Raw genomic sequence first — 21732 nt, forward strand, 5'->3', positions numbered from 1 at the left:
AAGTGCTATTGCTATTGCTATTGCTATCTGCAGAGGCCAGAACCAGGCCACTGGTGGCCCACACTGCTGGGCTGGGGAGCACCAGTGGAGCTTATAGGAGCCACCATGCTGCGGTGCTGCTTCCACCGCAGAAGCAGGTAAGGTGCCTTCTCACTGCCCTCCGCCCCCAGCCACTCCTAAAATACTCTTAAAGGATTCCACTACCCCTTTGGACCAGACCGCCAACCGGTTCTATCGAATGGGCTCGCAGACCAGAGGTTCGGTTTGAATTTGGTTCGAATTCGAACCAAACTGCCTTAACCGGTTCTGTACACGCCCCTACCAGATGCTTCAGTCTTTCCTCATGAGAAAGATTCCCTAATTCCTTTTGGTTCGAATTCAAACCAAACCGGCAAGCCGCCTTAACTGGTTCCATACACACCCCTACCACATGCTTCAGTCTTGCCTCATAAGGAAGATCCCCCAATTCCTTGAGCATTCCTGGTGCCTTGTTCTACATCTCTTTGGGTCATGCAAGATCTTACCTGAGATGGACAACTTAGATTACTTTTAACCATGTACTGTATAAATAGGCACCACACAGATTTACATAATGGCATTATGAAGCTTGGTGTTTTATTTTCAGTCCATGTCCTAATCATTCCCAACACTGAATGTACCTTTTTTTAAAATCACCTCTGCACAGTCTCTTCTTTGCTGACCCAATATCAAACTCAGCTCTTATGGCTCTAGAATATCGTTTTTTTTAATCCAACAGTTGTCTTGATCTACCCACCCACCCCACCCCCAGAAAAAGTCCCACAAATATATCAAAAAGTATAAATTCTGTGAATATAAACATGATTTAATCCAGCAGCAGCACTGCTGATTTAATCCGGGGCATCACTGCTATGTATCCTGCTTTGATCAGATCAAGGCTCCTCTTGAACCCCAGTCAGACATTGGGCTGATTCCCATGATCAAAAGCTGAATGGCATTGGCAGGTGCATCCAGCCAGGATCCTAGATGCATGAGCTATCTGGAAAAAGGAGCCCAGTACATGGTTATGTTTACCCGCCAACAACCCTGTGAGGTAGGGTAGGCTGAGAGAGAAGTGACTAGCCCAGAGTCACCCAGTGAGTTTCATGGCTGTATAATGATTTGAACTCAGGTCTCCCTGGTCCTAGTCTAACACTCTAACCACTACACCTCACTGCTGCATGTGAAGAGTGTTTTGGTGTCCAAACAGCCTGATTCATTTGGCTCCTCCATTTAGAATGTCACTGGGCATTCAGCACAACATCCCATTCCATCAAAAAGTACTCTGATCCCACAAACACCACCCAGCATTACATTTTTGTTTCATCGGTTTCGTTGACTTCTTGCATTAGGAAGCCAGGGTTGTCGAATCCCATCTTGGCTTTGGCTTTGGCATCTTTCTCATTGTAGAGGCAGAAGGCACAGTGGGGGGTCTGCACTTCCACAGTTTTGCTGAAGTTCTGGAAGTCGACTCTATACTTCCCTTCTTTGGTCTTGGAGACAATTGGAGCAAAGCGATAGCCCCACAGCACCTCCTCTGCGAGGTAGGATGTCCTGACTTGGCAGGTTGCGCTGGTTGATTCCACAGTCCCATCTAGAAACACCACCAGCTCAAAGTCGTGTTGAAGGATGGTATCTGCTGCCATGTGAAAGAAGGGGCTCGTCTGGTCAATGATATGGTAGATAGTCATGGGAGAGATGAAGAAGAGGTTCTCGTTGCCAGCATCAACAACAAAGTCGACATTGACCTGGTCCAAGATGATGGTCTCACCTTCAGGCGTGATGGTAGTTCTCAAGAGCTTGCCATAGATGTGACTCCCAATCAGAAGGCTTTTTCTGAGATTGGCCACTCTGATTAACAGACACAGTTTCCCACCACGTTTGCTAATCACGGCATTTTTACTGAAAGTGATTGTTTTGGCCCGTTTTTTGGGCCTGGAGATCTTTGCCAAGATAGCCCCACACATGAAGGAGTTAATGACGACTCCTAGGATAGACTGTATGATCAGCAGGAAAATTGCTGTGGCGCACTGTTCCGTGACACACCGGAAACCATAGCCAATCGTGACCTGGGTCTCCAGGGAGAAGAGGAAAGCAGATGTCAAGCCGTTGATATTGTCAACGCATGGCGTGTGATTTGCCGAAGGGCTGAACTCTGGCAGATCCTGGTGTATGTATGCCACGACGTACCAAAGCAGACCAAAGAGGAACCAGCTGCCTAAGAATGCGGTGATGAAGATGGTCATTTTGTATCTCCACCTGAGGTCCAGGACCGTGGTCCAGATGTCCAGCAAGAACACAAACCGGGATTGCTCCTCCACATGCCCAAACTCTATGTTGCACCTTCCGTCTTTCGATACCAGCCGTGGCCTTCGTCGGTTGAGTTCTGCCAAGCGGTTGACCAAATGCTTCTGGAAGAATTTCAGCATTCCTACCAGCCACTCTAGGTGAGAAAGAACAGTATGAAATGAACATTAGGACTGCCGGTAGTTCATCTGGGGGTTTGGAGAGGTAGAGATCTGAACATTGGGATGGGATTCCATGAATATGTGAAGAAAGAAATGTGTACTTGCCTAAGGGAGCATTCCAGAGCAGTACTTAGCTCGGCGAAGTATGGAAAGCTGAATGAATTTAGCCTCGTGACTCTCCTGTAAAGCACAGCTAAGTCTTCATTGTTATCCCCCAGTTTCATGCAGAAACAAATAAAAGTCACGAGAAGGTCACACCACAGCGAGATGCAGAAAGAGCTTGGCTCCTTTCAGGTATTCCGTCGATTTGAATGAATCTGGGAAATGGAGCTGTAGCAATGGTCTCCACTCTGACCAGTCTACTGCATTTCATGGGAATGGCTGGGCCCATTCATGCGATCCATAGCTAAGCAACAGGAGTGTCCAGCTCGGATCCCAGACCCAGGCAAACTCCTGAAAGCTGGTCATGCGTTGGCAAAAATGGTGGTAGGAGGACAGGAAAGTGATCATGTGCTAGTTGCTACCATCCTCGTTACAAATTGGGGTAAACAATATCCATTGTTTTTAGTTGCTGCCCCACTTCTTTGGAATTCTCTTCCCCTTCAGATTCATCTAGCCCCCTCTTTACCGCTCTTTAAATCCTTACTGAAGACCTTTCTTTTCCGCTGGGCATTTGCCCTGTAGTTTACTTTATTTCCTTTCTATTTTAGTTTGCAATTTTTAATGTAATTTTGGGTTGTAATTTTTAATGTTACCTTATTTAAATGTCATTTGTACACTGCCCGGAGTCTTTGGAGTAGGCAGTGTATTAAATGCTTCCAATAAACAAACAAACAAACAAACAAACAAACAAACAAACAAACAAACAAACTGCCGTAATTCCCCAGCTAACTAAACAAAAGAGGCACCTTTTAAAAGTGGTGATTCTCTTACATTTAGCGGGGGTGGGGGAGCAACTGGCCCTGTCTACCTTCTGTTCCTTTTTTAGATTGTGAGCCCTTTTGTTTATTTGTTTTTATTTCTCTGTGCAAACCACTTTGGGAATGTTTGTTGAAAAGCAGCACATAAATATTCATCGTATTCATATCCGTATTGTGGTCCTACCCAGACTGCAGCTAGCACATGATCACATCCTCCGCCGCCGCCTCCCTTCATTTTTGCAACATGCAACTGGTTCTCAGGAGTGTGGATGGGTCAGGGATCCTGACCGGATGCTTCTCCTGCTGAGATTTTGATCGTATGAATGGGCTCTCTTTCTGTAGAGAGATGCCCCTATGCGCAGGGGCGGGCCTTCCATGAGGCCAGGTAATTGCCTCAGGCAGCAGATTCTTGGGGCGCCAGCAGGGTGGACTGATTTGCAGGCTTTGTCAGGAGCACCTCTCCTCACACTCCTTGGCAAAGCTTGCAAAGGAGCGAGGAGAGCTGGTCTTGTGGTAGCAAGCATGAATTGTCCCCTTTGCTAAGCAGGATCCACCCTGGTTGAATTGGAATGGGCAGCAACATTGATTTTTATTTATTTATTTTTGCATTTTTATACCGCCTTTCGTTAAAAAGATAGCCCCAAGGTGGTTTACAAAAGTTAAAAACATACAAAAGTTAAAAACATACAAAAGTTAAAAACATACATGCTCAAAACATGTGAGCACTGTAAGATATTCCCCTTAGGTATGATCTGGGAAGAGCATCTGCATGCCTGCATGCAGAAGGTTCCCAGTTCCCTCCCTGGCACTGTCTCCAAGATAGGGCTGAGAGAGATTCCTGCCTGCAACCTTGGAGGAGCTGCTGCCAGTCTGGGAAGACAATACTGGGCTAGATGGACCAATGGTCTGACTCAGTATATGGCAGCTTCCTGTGTTCCTAAGCACACCTGCTCCCCATACACTTTCAAAGTTTTCATGCATCTAAACATTTTCTTTCTGCCTTTCATCATCCTGATGGAACAAAACACCTGGATTGTGTGACTGAAGGCTAGAAAATGATTTATTATTTTGGAACACATGGACATGCTAATACTGCAGTTAGGTAGGTCGCCATGTTCCCATTCACTTACAAAGGGCCCTAGGTGATTTGTGTTCTGATTTTCACAGCTGCTCGGGGAATGGGAGGTGGGATCCAGTTAAACTTTAAGCAGGTATGTGGCTGGAGGAAGAGGAGCAAGGTCATTTTCCCCCTACCAGTCCTAAAGGGTTATTTTCTTACACTCGATATGCTCAGGCGAAAACACCGTCTGCAACAAAAAGAAAACATTGTCTGTGCAACAGACCATCCCATCCGTTTTTCAATGTTTAACTTTTCATGGCTCCTTATGTAGGCTTTAAAAGAAGCCTCAATTTAGAACAATTTTTCTACAACATATGTATGCATATCCAATCCCAGTACAGCATCTGTGGTTGTGACTGGTGGTGGTGGTGGTGGTGGTGGTGGTGGTGTGTGTGTGTGTGTGTGTGTGTGTGTGTGTTTGATTGTGAGTTCCTTAGGGACAGGGAAACAACTTTCTTATTTTTCTATGTAAACCACTTTGACTTCTGTAAAAAAGTAGAACATAAATATTTGTAGCTGTAGTCATGCATAGCCATTCTAAAGGCACTACAATTAACACCCCAGAGTATGGTCTAAGAGCACAGGTTTCTGCTACCTTGCTAAAGCTAAGTAGGTCTAGGTCTGGTCAGGGCCTGGATGGGTAGCTATCTGGAATCTTATGTGTACCACCTGGAGTCCCAGGATGGGGAAAAAGCTGTGATAGAAGTGTAATTGCATTTTTGTGAATGCCTAGAGCCTTTGGAGTCAGGTGGTATATTAATTAAATGTATTAACAACAACAACAACAACAATAATAATAATAATTTGGAGGATGGGGCCATAGGTCAGTAGTAGAGCATCTGTTTTGCATGCAGAAGGTCCCAAGTGCAATCCCTGGCAGCATCTCCAGGTATGGCTGAGAAAGACTCCAGCCTGAAACCTTAAAGAGACGCTTCCAGTCAGTGTAGACAATGCTGAGCTAAATGGATTGATGGTCTGACTCAGTATAAAGCAACTTCCTATGTTCTATGTAAAAATTATCCACAGTTGCAAAACAAGTACTTTGGGTACATGGAGAGGAGAGCTGGTCTTGTGGTAGCAAGCATGACTTGTCCCCTGAAGCTAAGCAGGGTCCACCCTGGTTGCATATGAATGGGAGATTAGAAGTGTGAGCACTGCAAGATATTCCCCCCAGGAGATGCAGCCACTCTGGGGAGAGCAGAAGGTTTCAAGTTCCCTCACTGGCAGCATCTCCAAGATAGGGCTGAGAGAGATTCCTGTCTGCAACCTTGGAGAAGTTGCTGCCAGTCTGCGAAGACAATACTAAGCTAGATAGACTAATGGTCTGACTCAGTATATGGCAGCTTCCTGTGTTCCTAGGATAGAGTTTCTAGCACAGCTCCATGCTGTGCTAGTATTCCAGTGGCAGGGAGTTCCTTTTATGTGGGTTTGTTCCTTGGAGACAAGATACGATACAGAGATGGCAAATACAAATGTCACACCTGGGGATCTCCCTTCTCCAGATTGAACTCACACTTGTTCTGTCTTGTTCTACTCATAACGCAGACTCAGCACCTGTTAGAGGCTAGCGTTACAGTATAAACATGGAGTGAGCCCAGCTCTTAGGGCCTCTTTTCAGAAGAAGGGAAGCCTTTTCAGAACAGACAGGTTATATAATGCTGAATGTTTAAAGAGAGGTTCCTCTAAGGCAGCGAATAGCAGTAACCCAGCCCTATAAGATTACCGGCTAAACATGGTGTGCTATAGAATTCTTAGGCCAGACAAGCTTATATAATGTGTATTGTATAACCCAGAATGCTCCTCAGGTTAGTTGGGTTTGAATCAGCAAATAATAATCCCCACTTGTCTTATCTAATGTCCCAAGGTATATTAATTGCTCAGGTAGAACAGACATGCCACACTGCCGTCTCTGCAAGTGAATTCCTTCGCCATTTGTATCAGGAAACACACATATCTTATCTGCTCTGAGAAGCAAGGAGGGCTTATATAAGTCAGTGGCCCTGATTACCTGGTGCATTTAAAGTTGAAACTGTTTAGCTTTTGCTAATATTTAGAGCAGTAATCCCCAATCCGTGTGTGAGCGCACAGGTTTGAGCAAATGGCTAGAAACAAATAGGAAATGCAGAAAGTGGTTAAAGGTTCCTGTGGGGTCATTTAAAAAGGAGTCTGCCCACTGCTTCTCTGCATGGCTTTACTCTTTCAGTCAGTAGCTTTGCAGAGTGACTACTGTATTTACCTGAATCCAAAACTAGGAGGTCATTCACACAATCAAAAACTGTGTTCTACCAGGGTTTGGGAGCTGTGTGCACACACTATTTTTGGTTCTGTGGAAGCAAGGTAAGAGGAAAACCTGGGTAAATGGTGATTGTGTGGAAGCAAGGTAGGAGGAAAACCTGGGTAGCTTTTCCTCCTACCTTGCTTCCACACAATCACTTCTACCCAGGTTTTCATCTTATCTTGCTTCCACACAAGCAAACATTGGGAACACACACAGCTCCCACACCTGGGTAGAACACCATTTTTGATTGTGTGAACGACCTCTAGGTTTCTTCCAGGCTCTTTGTTGTTAGAGATTGGGGAATTGTCTTAAATTCAGAGTCATCTTCTATTTGGGTAAATATGGTAAGATCAGCCAAGATTGGATCCTCGGCTCACACTTGTGTCAGAACTGTTCCCAACCTTGGTCTGGAGGCCAGTGGCTCCAAGGACGAGGGAGACACCACCACCAGATGAAGCCACTTCAGCTATCAGGTACCAGATCTGCCTGATCTTGAATTTTTATTTATTTATTTATTTAGCATTTATATACTGCTTTTCAGGCAAACCTCCCAAAAGTTTACAAAAAAAACTTGAAAAAAATACCACTATATCAAGCCACACGTTGACATCCTTGCAAAAGCAAGATGGTCCCTGGTCAACTCTGAATTCCCACAACGGCTCCGCCTCCACCTGAAACCAGCACTCCAGCAGAAGCCCTGCCAACGCCCGAACCCGCCACCCCAGGGGAGGCCACGTTGCCGTCAGAGTCCTCCACTCCTGCAAAGGTTCTGCCACCCACAGAAACTGTTGCCCCTGTGGAAACCTTTGAGGAGACACTGGATCCAGCGGCCCCTGGGGACCAGCCAGCTACCGCCCTTGAACCCCCCACCTTACCCCCCCAAGTCCACAGGAGAGGAGTCAACACCATGCCTGCACAGAGATCCAGGAACAGAGGAGAAGTGCACAGCTAGCCTCTTGGGGCTTGCCCCTCGGTGGGTCTCCTCAGGAGGAGGGGGAAGCCTGACGCAAGGTCTCCTCTAGAGCAAGGCATTCCAGGTCAAACAGGAAAAGGCGTGGCTCCTCCAAACTTTAAAGACTCTCGCCTTAGCCCCAGCCAGCCCCTAGTTCATTGCTGCCTTGCCTTGCCTTGCCTGATTCGTGGTTCCTTGAATAGCTTCTGCTTTGCTTCCCTCTTTGTCTGTTAGGCTGCCCTGGGTGCTTAAGGCTCAGTCCCCTGCTAGTGGGCAAAACCTCTTGAAAGTGGTGATTCTCTTTATTTAGCAGGAGGAGAGCAACTGACCTTATCCAGCCCAAGCACAGCATCCCTCCAGTGGCGGTTTCCTTTTCTGATTGTTAGCCCTCTGCACAGGGACAGGGAGCCATTTTATTTATTTATATCTATGTAAACGGCTTGGGGCACTTTGGTGGGAAAGCGGTATATAAGTATTCATCCGATCCGTATTGCCCCACCGCCTTGCTATCCCCGTGAGGCCTGGCTGCGAGATCAGGTAGCCTGATGCAGAGTTTCCACAGAATGACCTGCTGTCTCTGTGTTGCAGCCCTTCTATCAATAACTGTCCGACCATGCAGTGGAGGATGGAGCTGCAGCTGAGTGGTAGAGGATCTGCTTTGCATGCGGGGAGGTCCCAGTTCCATCTCCAGGCAGGGCTAGACAAGACCCCTCTTTGAAACTTTGGAGAGAGGCACTTCCCGGAGCCTGGATCCCAGAGCTTGGTGTAACGGCAGTCAATCCTGCTATCTTGCTGAAGCTAAGCAGATCTTGGTGTGGTCAGTGCCTGGAGGAGAGACCCATGCATGCCATCTTTGGGGGTTGTAGCTCAGTGGTAGAACATCTGCTTTGCATGCAAATGGTCCCAGTTCCAATTCCCTGGCATCTCCAGGAATTTTTTTCACACCCCACTTTTAGTTCACATCTCCTCTGGAACAGAGGGGGTGCATTCACCTATTGGCCAAATTTACCCAGAAATCCCTGGGAGCTATCTTGGAGCACTTCGCTCACAATTTGGGTTTTCCATTGCATGTTAGAATATAGTCTGATTTATATCCGGGGTTTTAAAAAAAATCCACTTATTGCATCCTTTTTTTTGGCGGGGGGGGGGGTGACTTCGAACTCACAGTAAAGCTGCACAGTAAACTCACGGTAAATCCTGCTGTCTGGGAAAGCTCCAGGTAGGGCTGGAGAAACTCCTACCTGAAACTTTGGAGAAGCCTCTGCCAATCTGTATCAACAGTACTGAGCTAGATGGTCCAATGGTCTGACTCGGTATAAGGCAGTTTGCTACATTCCGAATTTTTACTATGTCCCCGTCTGTCTGGACAGTTCAGAGCTAGATAGACCAAGGGTCTGACTCTGTGTAGAACATCGTCATATGTCTCCTTTGAGCCAGGACTAGACTAGACAGTCATGCAGGGCCTCAAACCCTCGAAATGTAAATCTATTGTCGTATCGAGCAAACTGTGCCTTCCGTTAATTCAGAAAATGAGTGTTTTCTGGGCAACAGTGATTTAAAGCCTCTGCAACAAGCTCCCCAGAGAGCTGAAAAGTGAAAACATCCAGTCACTCTGCTTTTCCAGATTTTTATCTAATAGCACAATCACTGGAACAAATCTATAACCTTTTATACCTCTGTGGCATTGGATGTCCTTTCAGACACAATCTGTTCCTTTCCCTCCCTACAACCCTTCTCAAATACTTAAAATGCTTAATTTGCCTTCTGGCTTTAAAAAGAAAAGAAAAGAGGTTACAGATACTTCCTTCTCTGCACACACACACAATGCTCATTTAAAAAGAAACTATAGGGGATATTTACATACCAGCTGCAATAGTTCTTCTGCGTGCCTCACTCCTGTTACTTTACCTTTTTTCCAGAATGGCTGTTTTGAAATGTGAGTGGGGGGGGGGAATCCCAGAGGCATAAATAACAGGCAGCAAGTAGGGTCCCCCCTAACCCTCTGTTAAATCCTCTGCATGGGAGATGTGTGTTGAGTATGTTAATCCAAGCCACATGTAAGCAAGTGACTGGATTCACACTCCTAAAACCTCCCCACAAGAAGTGTTGGGGAAATTCCTTGGGGATTTGGGAGAGAATATTCAAACACCTCACACCTGATTTTGGTGTCTACCTTCAGTGAGTTGTGGCAGGCAGGTAGAGTTAATGGAGCGAGGGACATATGTCCCTAGGCCACCAAGGTACACCCAGGGTACCCTCTCATCCCCTGCTTTTACATACACACACACCCCAGCTTATGTGGGAGCAAATAAATGCAAGTAATCCTGGATGATGGCAGACCGAAGTCTTTCCTTGCGGGACCCCTGTATCTGTTACCACGGCCCACACATTCACATAGATGTATCCGCCCACCCATCAAGCTGTTGATATCATGAATTTCACCGATGGCTGCCAGGAGAAGCTGGCTGCTTGTTCAAGGAGATTAGCACGGATAAAATTATATCTTAAATGCTTCCTTTAACAAAGGAAGCCCCAGGGAAGGTCTAATGAACATGAGGAGTTTGTTCAGCTGGAACCCGTGGGCAGACACTGCTACATTCCTGTAGGGAGTGTGCAATATTTTTTAAAAGTTTCATTACGGCATTAGGTTTTGTTAGGCAGTGGCTATTTGGTTTGGTCTTAATTTATTAACGTTTGCCTTTTATCACACATACATACCGGCTTTATTTTGCTCTATTCTTTTACATTTGATTTTGCACATACCCGCCCCCCCCCCCCAATTTTCATTATTGTTATCATAGCAGGCAGAGGAGGTCCACCCCACTGGACAAGCATTCCCCCCACTTCAAATGATGAATGAGTGAGAAAGGAGGTTCCAAAAATGAACCCCATTCATTGCCCGTTCAGAAATGAATGAGATGCTAATTGAATTGACTCCATCCCATTCATTTGACATTCATTCCCAAAATATATTTACGCTGTACCCAAACCAGTGAAGACGTAAGGTGTAGCTGGAGGAAAGGGCCACCACTTGATTGACTAACAGCCAATAATAATGAGAGGGATTAGCTCTCCACTCACCGTCACGCACAGACCGAACAGTGCTGAAACTAGTGACTCACCCCAGAGCTGTGAGTCCAAGTTGACATCATATTGGGTGATGTTCCCTGGCTCAGAGAAGCATCATGGCCCTTTGGTGGGTGCTGCTTGTCTCAGCTGACCAAATGGCCAAGGCAACTTCAGGAGGCATCAACCACCACCACCACTCCATCTTTAATTATTGGTTGAAGGTGGTATTCACTCCAGTGGGGCTGGCCCCACTGATATTTGAAGATCGCTGCCGATCACAGTGGAAGTCAGCTGTTAAAGAAAAGCTTGTTTTCTGTGGCTTTCCCCCGAAGAGTTGCGAACTATGGGTTATGAACAAGCAAAAAAGTCTGTAAAGCAAAGAATATTTGATATGGAATAGCAACAGGAGATGAGCAGGGCCCCGAAAATGACTTAAAATATGGAGATTTGCCTTTAGTACTAAGCCAGCTGATTCTTGTCAAGCTTTAACTATTTCTAAGAGCATTTGCACTGGCTCGCTTTGACGTATTGCCCTCAGTGGTTGTATATGGGAGACATGGAAAGGTCCCTTACTCGGAACACTACTGTTCAAGTGATCTGTAGGCCATAGAAGATGTGAGTTAATCCCTTGATCCTCCTGTTGGTGCCATCTGCGATATAGATGTCAGGTTTCCCAGCAGTGGCTTTTCCCCTCCAGCAGCTTACAGCTGATAAAGAGGCATAAATCGCCGAGCCACAAAAGCAACCAGAAGAACATCTTGTTATTTTGCATTAGATTCCTGCAATTTTCCACCCTTCAGCCATGTTAATTCATGAACCTATATTATGGTATGCAAATACAGAACTCATCTGTCAAATGCATATCACGAAACTTCCCGTGCATCTTCCCATGGGTGAGTTGACCTGCCTTGATGAAAGTCTCGACTTTTCTGTGTGCACTTTTTCTGTGCAGTTCTGTCCTGATGGCCAAACCATCACAGTTTGGTCAAACAATTTATTTGCTTTTCTGGCTGTCGATGGTATCCTCAAAAGTCTTCTCCAGCACCAAAGTTCAAAGGCATCAATACTTTTTCTATCTTGCTTCTTCAAAGTCCAGCTTTCACATCCATAGAGTGTCAAAGGAAAAACCATTGTCTGAACCAGTGATTCTCAAACTTGGGTCCTCAGGTGTTATTGGACTTCAACTCCCATAATCCCCAACCAAAGGCCACTGAGGCTGGGGATTATGGGAGTTGAAGTCCAATAACACCTGAGGACCCAAGTTTGAGAATCCCTGGTCTGAACGATTCTAATCTTTGTAGATATAGACATGTCACAGCATCTCAATATCCTTTCCAAGGCCTTCATTGCAACCCAGCAAGTGCTAGTCTGTGGCATATTTCTTGACTGCTGGATCCTGATAACATTCCTGATTCAACACCACTGCCTTGTCCTTGCATACCAAAACTCTTTCCCTTGGATTCTACACCAACCATCTTATTCATGGCCGTGTGAATGGAGCTGATATAATACAGAATGGTCCACTCAACTTAAATCAGCTTCATCTGCTCATATATAAATGTAGGAAAGCAGAGAAGCTAAAAAAATAATATCACACTTCACTTTGTCCCATGTAGATTCTGCCTTCCATGTGAAAAAGCAAAGCAAATTTCATCACGGTATCTACATGTTTTCTATGAAACTCACCACAATATGGCCACATCCATCCCATTTAACAGTCAGCTATTTCTGAAGAGCTGTGGGACATCACCCAGTTCCTTTTCAGGTGGACTCCATTACTGAAATCTATGGCAGACCACATCCAAAACTTTCTGTGAAGTTCCTTCTACATTCCCTTCATTTATATTCTTTACCTTTTGTGAGTTTTTCCTTTAAAACCTGTCCTGTATTTCTAATTTTTTCTTAAGTCTAATTGATTTGCAAAATGTTGCCAGCTTTCAAGCTACGTTGAGTGAATTATTGACCTGTCGCACGGGTTGCTGATGTGAAGAGGCCCATAAACAAACGAGATGCAAAAAGCTACTTTGCATTTGTGATGACAAGCACAGCCATTAATAACTTTGCCACATGATGCACTAACAGCCTGCACCATTTTAAATTAAATGCATCCAGCCAAATTCACTCTTGGTGGAACTAGGGTAGAGCTCCACCGATCCTCACCCCGATTGCCCTTGGCCCTTTGAGGATGCTCAGCAGTACTGCCCCATGCTGAGAAATAGTGTGTTAAAGACCACAAGGTGGTTATTGGGGTGTGTGTGTTTTGTTTGTTTCCAGTTGAATTAAAATGTTCCATTAGAAAAACAAAACTAAATACCAGGGATGTGATCAAGGGCACCGACTTTCCAACATAACTTTGCTCTTGGCTATCCCATAAAACGAGTGACATGTTCCCGACCATACTGTAGGCCAGAAGTGGTTGGGGTAGATCTCCCATCATCTCCAGAATGGCCAAAGGACTGTGATTTCCATCACCTTCAGTCCCAGTGGCTAAGGGATACAAATATGAATAATATTTATATATTCCGCTTTTCAACCAAAGTTCCCAAAGCAGTTTACACATGGATATGAATAAATAAATAAATTGGCTCTCCCCCCCCACCCATCCCCAAAGCACTCACAATCTAAAAAAAGGGGGGGGGGAAGAAACCTAAGCTAGACACCAGCAACAGCCACTGGAGGGATGCTGTGCTGGGGGTGGGTAGGGCCAGTTGCTCTCCCCCTGCTCAGTTAAGAGAATCGCCACTCAAAAGGTGCCTGTTTGTTCAGTTAGCAGAGGATAGTGGGAGTTTTAGTCCAAGAACATCCAGGGACCCAAGGTTGGGAATCTCTGCTCTAGGTCTCTTTATGCATTACATTTTAAAAATGTCTACCCAAGATTTTTAAGCATATACCTCAAAGCACGAGTGTTGCAAATGGATAGATCGTAGAAATACAATTACCAGGGAACTGGGGCTGGTTGCAGCTTTCTGTCCTGAGTACCTTTCATCTCCCTTCCCCCTCTTTTCACACCTTTGACAATTTGGGGAGGTGGCAAAACCCGTGTTTTGCATGCACAATATCCCAAGTATAATCTCTGACAAGTGGGTGGTGGTCTGAGCTGTTTGGCCAGGAGGCTTGTGCTGCTACTGTGCCTTCAAAAAGGTGGGTCATGAGGTGGGGAGTGGGTTCAGGGATTGCCTGGCTTGGGTCCTCTGATGGGGTCCCTGGAGTAATGCCCATCCTGGCCCATCCATACCTCCAGCACCTTCCAGGACTTCAGGAAGGCAAGTCTAGGAAAGAACCTTTTCTGAAACCTTGGAAAGGAGGAGGTACAGGTCAAAGTAGTAGACCAAGGCTGCACAATGTAAACCTCCCCCCAGATCCTTTTTGGATTACAAATGAGCCATAGCGGCCAATAGTCAGGGATTATGGGAACTGTTGCTCAGCATCTGCGGGAGGGCCAAAGTTGCTCAGCCCTAGAGGAGACAAGAGAGAACTAGATTCAAAGGGTTGAAAGAGGGCAGCAAAGATGCTGAGATGTTTCCCTTCAGCTCCTTCAACCCAGGAATGATTTGAAGGAGCTGGATATGGAGAAGAGAAGATTAAGGGGAGAAATGATAGCTGCCTTCAGATATCTGAAGGGCTGCCACAGAGGAGGAGTGGACTTCTAGAAGCAGAAATAGAAGCGATGGGTTGAAATGAGGGGTCTTTGGATGAAAGGCAGTATAGAAATATGAACCAATCTATCAACCAGTCAATGACAAGGAAGCAGATTTGGGCTAGACATTCGGAAGAACTCCCTAACTGTAAGAGAAACAGCCTCCTGCCTTGGGCTTTCCTTCCTTGGGAGTTTTCAGTGCCAGATTTAGGCCCAGGCTAAGTACACTACAAAAGCCACCTAATGGTGCAGTGGGTAAATGCTTGACTAACAAGCAGAAGGTTGCCGGTTTGAACCCCTGTGGGTACTATATTGGGCAGCAGCAATATAGGAAGATGCTGAAAGGCATCATCTCAAACTGCGTGGGAGGAAGCAATGGTAAACCCTTCCTGTATTCTAGCAAACGAAAACCACAGAGCTCTGTGTGCGGCAGGAGTCAAAATTGACTTGATGGCACATTTTACCTTTAAGTACACAACAGCTGAGGGCCTCACAGTATGAGAGGCCTCTGAATACCCCCCCAATAAGGCTAAATTTCCAGTTTCATATCATATATTTTCATTTGAAGGTATTTCCAGTGCAAATCGGCTTATTGCAAGTTAAAGGTTTTTGTTATGGCATTAGTTTTTCATGGCATCTTTGCCAAGTAAAAATAAAGTTAGAAAAATTGGGGGGGGGACTTGATGCTATGGGGCCTTTTAAACTTGACATAGTTTAGGGCCTCAGCAGGATGCCATAATCTGGCCCCGTCATAGATGCTGTAGCAGTTTCCTGCACTGAGCAAGGTGGTGGTTTAGATTAAGATCTCTAAAGTTGCTTCCAGCTGCCTCAAATATTCGATGATTCTAGAGCAGGGATTCACAACTGCTGGGTCCCCAGATGTTGTTGGACTTCAAACCCAATAATCCCCAGTGGCCTTTGGCTGCGGATTATGGGAGTTGAAGTCCAATAACATCTGGGGACCCAACATTGACAATCCCTGGATTAGAAGATCTCTAAAGTCACTTCCAGCTGTTTGGAATATTCTACGATTCTAGAAGGTGGACCAATAGTAGCCTTTCTTCCAAAGGAAGGTGCTTTAGCACCAGACTTCCCCTTCGACAGCTCTTTCAGTCTTTGTAGCCTCTTTTCCCTCATTCTTTAATAAGCAAGAGGTTAGACTGAGAGATAAGTGGCTGGCCTAGAGTCACCCAGTGGATTTCATGACTGAGTGGGGATTTGAACTTGGGTCTCCCTGGTCCAACACTCTAACCACTTCACTGCACTATTTCAGCATAGATCACAATTACTTGTGAGGTTGAAAAGCTATCTGTCTGCCTGTCTGTCTCCAAAATGTCTTGTATAGGACCAGGAAGTTTAAAAATGATTTTTATTGTATAAATGTGTAGTTAATTTAAAATGATGTTTAGTGAATATTGCACTATATGTTAATATATTTGATTATATATTTTGATTTATTTTATGCTGATGAGCAGAATCATCATCATTATTATTATTATTATTGATTGGCTTTTTATTTAAATGCAAATAATTTTAAAAGGCATGCATCTTCTGTTGACTGTCACATTTGCATCATTTCCTTCCTCCAAGGAGTTCAGGGCAGCATAAATGGGGCTTATCCCATTTTATTTTCACAACAGCCCTGTGAGGTGGGCTGAGAGAGATTGCCCAAGGGGTTTCCTAAACATCTGAATACACATCTAAGCCCAACATTCTGTCCATTACACAACCCAACTCTTCAGCCATCTCTCCATTTGACAGGCCCAAATCCAAAAGAACTTGTAGCATTTGGCAGACTAGACACAATACAGAAAACAATCATACTTATGGAAACAGCTGATCTTGGATCAGAGTGGTATAAAGACAAATCTCTGTTCAGAAATCAATGCAGAATCACCTCTCTTACCTTCTTTGCTAGGCAGTAGGAAAAGCTGAAAAGGTGATTGGGGGAAAGAGAGAAAACAGGGTCCCACTCCTTACTGGCTGGGTGAGTTCTCAGTACCCCAGAAGCTGCAAATCCCTTTCCTGCCTGAGTCCACCAGCTCTTGCGTCCAGTGGAAAGCAGCTCCAGATCTTGTTGGTATTTATGGATCAATGTGTTAGTTCAAACTGGTTGCCAGCTCATCTATATGCAATGGCACAATTAGGAGTCGGGTTTACTTTATAACCTCACTGGAAGGAGAGAGAGGAGTGGCTGCTTCAAAGGCTTAGAAACATAGGAACACAGAAAGCTGCTATATACCGAGTCAGACCATTGGTCTATCTAGATCTGTATTGTCTTCACAGACTGGCAGCGGCTTCTCCAAGGTTGCAGGCAGGAATCTCTCTCAGCCCTATCTTGGAGATGCTGCCAGGGAGGGAACTTGGAACTTTCTGCTCTTCCCAGAGTGGCTCCATCCCTGATGGGAATATCTTACAGTGCTAGTCTCCCTTTCATATGCAACCAGGGCAGACCCTGCTTAGCTAAGGGAACAAGTCATGCTTGCTACCACAAGACCAGCTCTCCTCTCCTGAGAGCTAGAAGAGGTGTCAGGCTCTGAAGTAAAAAGAAGTCCAGAAGAAAGAGAATAATGTCTGTCCAATGGTTCCAAAGCATGACCCTCCAGGAAAAGAATCCTTGTGCACTGCAGAAGATTCTAGGAAGGGTGTTAGGGTGCCTTCTCCGTTCACAAGAGACACTGGACAGACCTCGCTGTCACTTTGTATGAAGGCTTCCGCTCTCCATCCAGAACAGCTGATGGGTAATATTTAGAGTATCTAACCCAAGGTGGCATCTGGTGGGCCATTGTGTGAAGCAGGATGCTGGACTAGATGGGCCTTGGGCCTGATCCAGCAGGGCTGTTCTTGTGTTCTTAAGGTTATAGGTGTCCAGTCCCAGATCCTGGATTTCAGTTCCACCCCTCCTTTCAGACAGGGGCGGATTAAGCTTTTTGCCACCTGAAGGCAACCAAAGATTTGCCACCCTGGCTGGAGAGGCTTGATGGCTATACTTGTATAGGGGAATCTGGTAAGGATTGTCTTTTACAAATAAAGGGCTTGCAGGGGGAGTTAAATCTTTTCCCCATGCTAAGAGAGCCCCAAAATGGCCCGACCTGTCATTTGGGAGGCAGGCAAGCCCGTGGGCAAAGCTCTCGCTGCCACCCCCACCACGCCACCACCATCCTTCCACCATCCCGATTCACAGTGGTAGTTTTTAAAAGGTAGAGAAGGGAGATTTAACTTTTCCCTGACCCAGCCCTTTACTTGCACACCACTCCCAAAAATTTGCCGCCCCTCAAAATTTGCCACCGTAGGCAAGTGCCTATATTGCCTATGTGTTTAATCCACCCTTGCTTTCAGATGTATGTGGCTACCATTTGGGCACCAGTCTGTTGCTCCCAAAACACCCAACCACACATATTCCACCCCTCTGAAAGCTTTATATGAATCAGGGCATAACCCAGAATAAATAAGCTTTTGGCAGAGTCAGAGGAACACCCAGCTAGGGGTAGGAGAGGCGTGCATGCTCCCGATCAGTGGTCGTGTGCACCAAAACAAAAAGAGGGGAGGAAGAAGAGATGGAGGGAAGAGTGGGGAGCTGAGTAGCATGGTTTTTCCTCCACCCTCAGTGAAATGCTACTACTACTACTACTACAAAGATTTATATACCACTTTTTGACAAAGGTACCCAAAGCAGTTTACACAGAGCAATAATAAATGAAGATGCCTCCATGTCCCCAAAGGGCTCACAGTTTTAAAAGACACATAAGATAGACACCGGCAACAGCCACTGGAGGGATGCTGTGCTGGGGATGGATAGGGCCAGTTGCTCTCCTCCTGCTAAGTAAAGAGAATCAACACTTGGAAGAGTTGCCTTATCACACATTATTCCCTGTGATGGCCAAAGGCTATTGCAGCTGGGGGTTATGGGAGTTGTAGTCAACAGAATCTGGGAATCCTTGTTGCAAGGAACACTGGTCCACTGCGCCCATTGGACCCAGCTCCTGCTTCACACACAAGCATGCTGCCTGCGTCTTCCCTATTTTGGGTGCATGTGACCTCAGATCGGGAGTGCCCCCAGCTCTCCCACCCTTTCTGTGCAATCCCCCTACACTTCGAGCAGTCATGTGAAAAGATCTCCTATGCCCAAGCTTCATTTCTTATTTCTAAGTCTTGAACCAACAGCTAAAGGCTAGATTTTGACATACGACGACAATCAATATAGTGTGTGTGTATAAAAATCCATTATGTGTATCTTTCCCCCTGTGCTTCTTCCATCCAAAGAACCCAGCTCTGATCTAAAAGAGGAAGACCACACATTTAACCTTCTGCCGGATTATAAAGGCAGCCAAATAACCTTTACACTTTCTGTTTCTTTTGTCGGGCTATCAAAAAGAACCGCGACGGCTTGACATTAACTCACGAGGATCCATGGGAGTCCGCTGCAGTGCGAAAGGCCGTCTCTGCTGCTGAGCTCTTTGTGTCGTCTTGTCAACTGGGCTGGGTGTTTTGGGCTCGAGAGTATGGATGCTATAAAGAAATCCTGCAACACTATCCGGTTGCACCGGCAGCTAATCATCACCTGTTTAAATTGGCAGGCCAGAATTCCACATTTGCCTAAAAGCTGCAATGAAATCCCATCCCTAGATTTCCAGCTGGAAACGGCTTGGGGGGGGGTGCTTTATGGAACTGTGGGCATTTCTAGGAGGAGAGCTGGTCTTGTGGTGGCAAGCATGACTTGTCCCCTTTGCTGAGCAGTGCATGGTTTGCATTTGAAAGGGAGACTAAATGTGTGAGCACTGGAAGATATTCCCCTTAGGGGATGGGGCCACTCTGGGAAGAGCAGAAGGTTCCACGTCCCCTCCCTGGCAGCATCTCCAAGAGAGGGCTGAGAGAGATTTCTGCCTGTAGCCTTGGAGAAGCTGCTGCCAGTCTGTGAAGACAATACTGAGCTAGATGGAACAAGGGTCTGACTCCATATATGGCAGCTTCCTATGTTCCTAGGCACTCTGGTTTTCCTGGAGTTAGATCACAGCCGTGATTGACACTGCTCGGTCATGTTTCTTCCATTGAATGGAGCAGTTACAGTAAACTGAAGGGAGCATTTCAGCCCAACGCCTCTCAGTGGCAGACCATATGTGCTGCAGGCAAAAATTCCTAGGTTGGGGTTCAGTCCTGGCACTCCCCGAAAGGACAGGGAAATTAGAGAGGGGAGCTGGTCTTGTGGTAGCGAGCATGAATTTCCCCCTTTGTTAAGCAGGGCCCACCCTGCTTTACATTTGGATGGGTGACTATATGTGAGTGCTGTAAGATATTTCCCCTTAGAGCTTGTGGCTGTACAAGTGGTGGGACATCTGCTTACATGCAGAAAGTCCCAGGTTCACTATCTGGCATTGCCATGCCAGGGAGAACTCCACACAGCACTTCACCGTGAGTTTTCTGGGAGGCTGTGCTGCAAACTCAAAGTTATCCCAAAAACCTGAAGCAAAAAGTGTGGTTTAAAAAAAAGAAAAAAGATATAGATCGGGCTGCACTCTAACATGCAGTGAAAACCCCGAATTGTGTGTGAAGTGCTCCCCGATGGCTTGTAAGGATCTGAGGGTAAATCTGCCTGATATGTGACACACACCCTCCATTCCAGAGGAGATGTGAGCTAAAGAGCTTTAAAAGTCCTGTGTGAAAAAGTAGGGCTGGGAAAGACTCCTGCCCGAAGCTTGGAGAGTTGCTGCCAGTCAGTGTAGACCAGAGATCCTCAACGTTGGCTCCCCAGATGTTATTGGACTTCAGCTCCCATAATCCCCAGCCCCAGTGGCCTTTGGTTGGGGATTATGGGATCTGAAGGCCAATAACATCTGGGTAGCTAACGCTGACGATCCCTTGTGTAGACAATGCTGAGCTAGATAGACCAGTGGTCCACTTCAGTAGAAGGCAGCTGCCTATGTTCCTATGACTCTCCCTTCAAGATGCCTTCCACCCCTCACATTCTGTGATTCTCTTTAGTTTATTCACTGTTTTATGCATTTGTTTGTGCATCAGTGTATGCCTCATTATAGCACAGAACTGGCAGTTAGCTGACTGTCATTAAGATTTTAATGCTGCCCTCCACCCAGGGGAAAACCACTGGACATGCTGCTCATCATTCCAAGTGGAGAGAGCTTTTGACAGGCAAGGGTTATAATAATGAAAAGCTTCCTTCTGGGGTCATAGGCATTACTCTCAGTTCACCTATTAAGTTTACGTTTCACCACCAATAAACAGGAAAAAAAGAGCTAATACTTTCCGCTTAAGCAGCATCCTTCTGGCCTCATATAAGGCAGATCAAGCTTTTCCATCTCTGTTAGCATGCAGAGTTTGTTAAGAATGCAGGCAAGTGTTCGGGTGTGTCAGGGCTGAGCCACAGGGAGCTGTCGAGTGGGGGCTAGGAGCCAAGCCAGGGTCAGAACTGGGAGGGCAGAGCATGAGGACATGCCGAGAGCAAGGAAAGATCAGTGGGTCACCAGATGGGTCAGCCATGCAGAGATCCAGAAGATCCAGTTTCTGGTATCTCCTGCTACATTGGTGATTTCAAAACTGGCCTCTGTGATTGGTTGTGCTCAAGGGAACAGAGGAGGTTGCCTTAAACTGAGTCAGACCCTTGGTCCATCTAGCTTAGCATTGTCTACACAGACGGGCAGCAGCTTCTCCAAGGTCTCTCTCAGCCCTATCTTGGAGATGCCAGGGAGGGAACTTGGAACCTTCTGCACGAAAGCACACAGATGCTCATCCCAAAGCAGCCCCATCCCCTAAGGGGAATATCTTGCAGTGCTCCCATTCAAATGAAAGCCAGGGCAGACCCTGCTTAACAAAGTGGACAATCCATGCTTGCTACCACAAGACCAGCTCTCCTCCCCTGTTGATGGTGGATGGCTTTGGGGATTGATGGTGTCTCAGTGACAGAGCACCTACTTTGCATCCAGCAAGTCCCAGGTTCAGCCCTTACCATCCCCAGCTAGGGCTGGACAGGACCCCTGCCTGAAACCCTCGAGAGCAACTGCCAGACGTTAGGGTAGTTCACACAATCGGTACTTAGGTAGCAGACACGTCCTACCCAAGTCTGGGAACTGTGTGCACTCCCGTTTTGTGATCGTCCATGAGTGTAAACTGGGGTTGGGGACACATATTCATACCCATGTATGTGCCACGTTCATTCATACTTATCGTAGTTAATTGTTTACATACAGAACAAATGCAAAAATAAGCTAGATCTTGCCCATCAATAACTTTCTAACACACCCCCAGTAGATATAAAGAA

The 21732-nt window shown here is 46.1% G+C and overlaps 1 protein-coding gene across 1 annotated transcript; it reads right to left on the minus strand.

The window, feature by feature from the left end:
* Positions 1–1328: 1328 nt before the first annotated feature.
* Positions 1329–2447, minus strand: KCNJ1 (potassium inwardly rectifying channel subfamily J member 1). The gene has a single exon (XM_053269944.1). The coding sequence runs from the start codon at positions 2445–2447 to the stop codon at positions 1329–1331; it is 1119 nt and encodes a 372-aa protein (XP_053125919.1).
* Positions 2448–21732: the final 19285 nt, after the last annotated feature.

Source organism: Hemicordylus capensis, chromosome 8 (genome assembly GCF_027244095.1).
Source record: "Hemicordylus capensis ecotype Gifberg chromosome 8, rHemCap1.1.pri, whole genome shotgun sequence".
Classification (NCBI taxonomy): Eukaryota; Metazoa; Chordata; class Lepidosauria; order Squamata; family Cordylidae; genus Hemicordylus; species Hemicordylus capensis.

Coding starts and splice junctions, on each gene's coding strand:
- KCNJ1 (XM_053269944.1), bottom strand. CDS start 2,447: ATGCTGAAATTCTTCCAGAAGCATTTGGTCAACCGCTTGGCAGAACTC.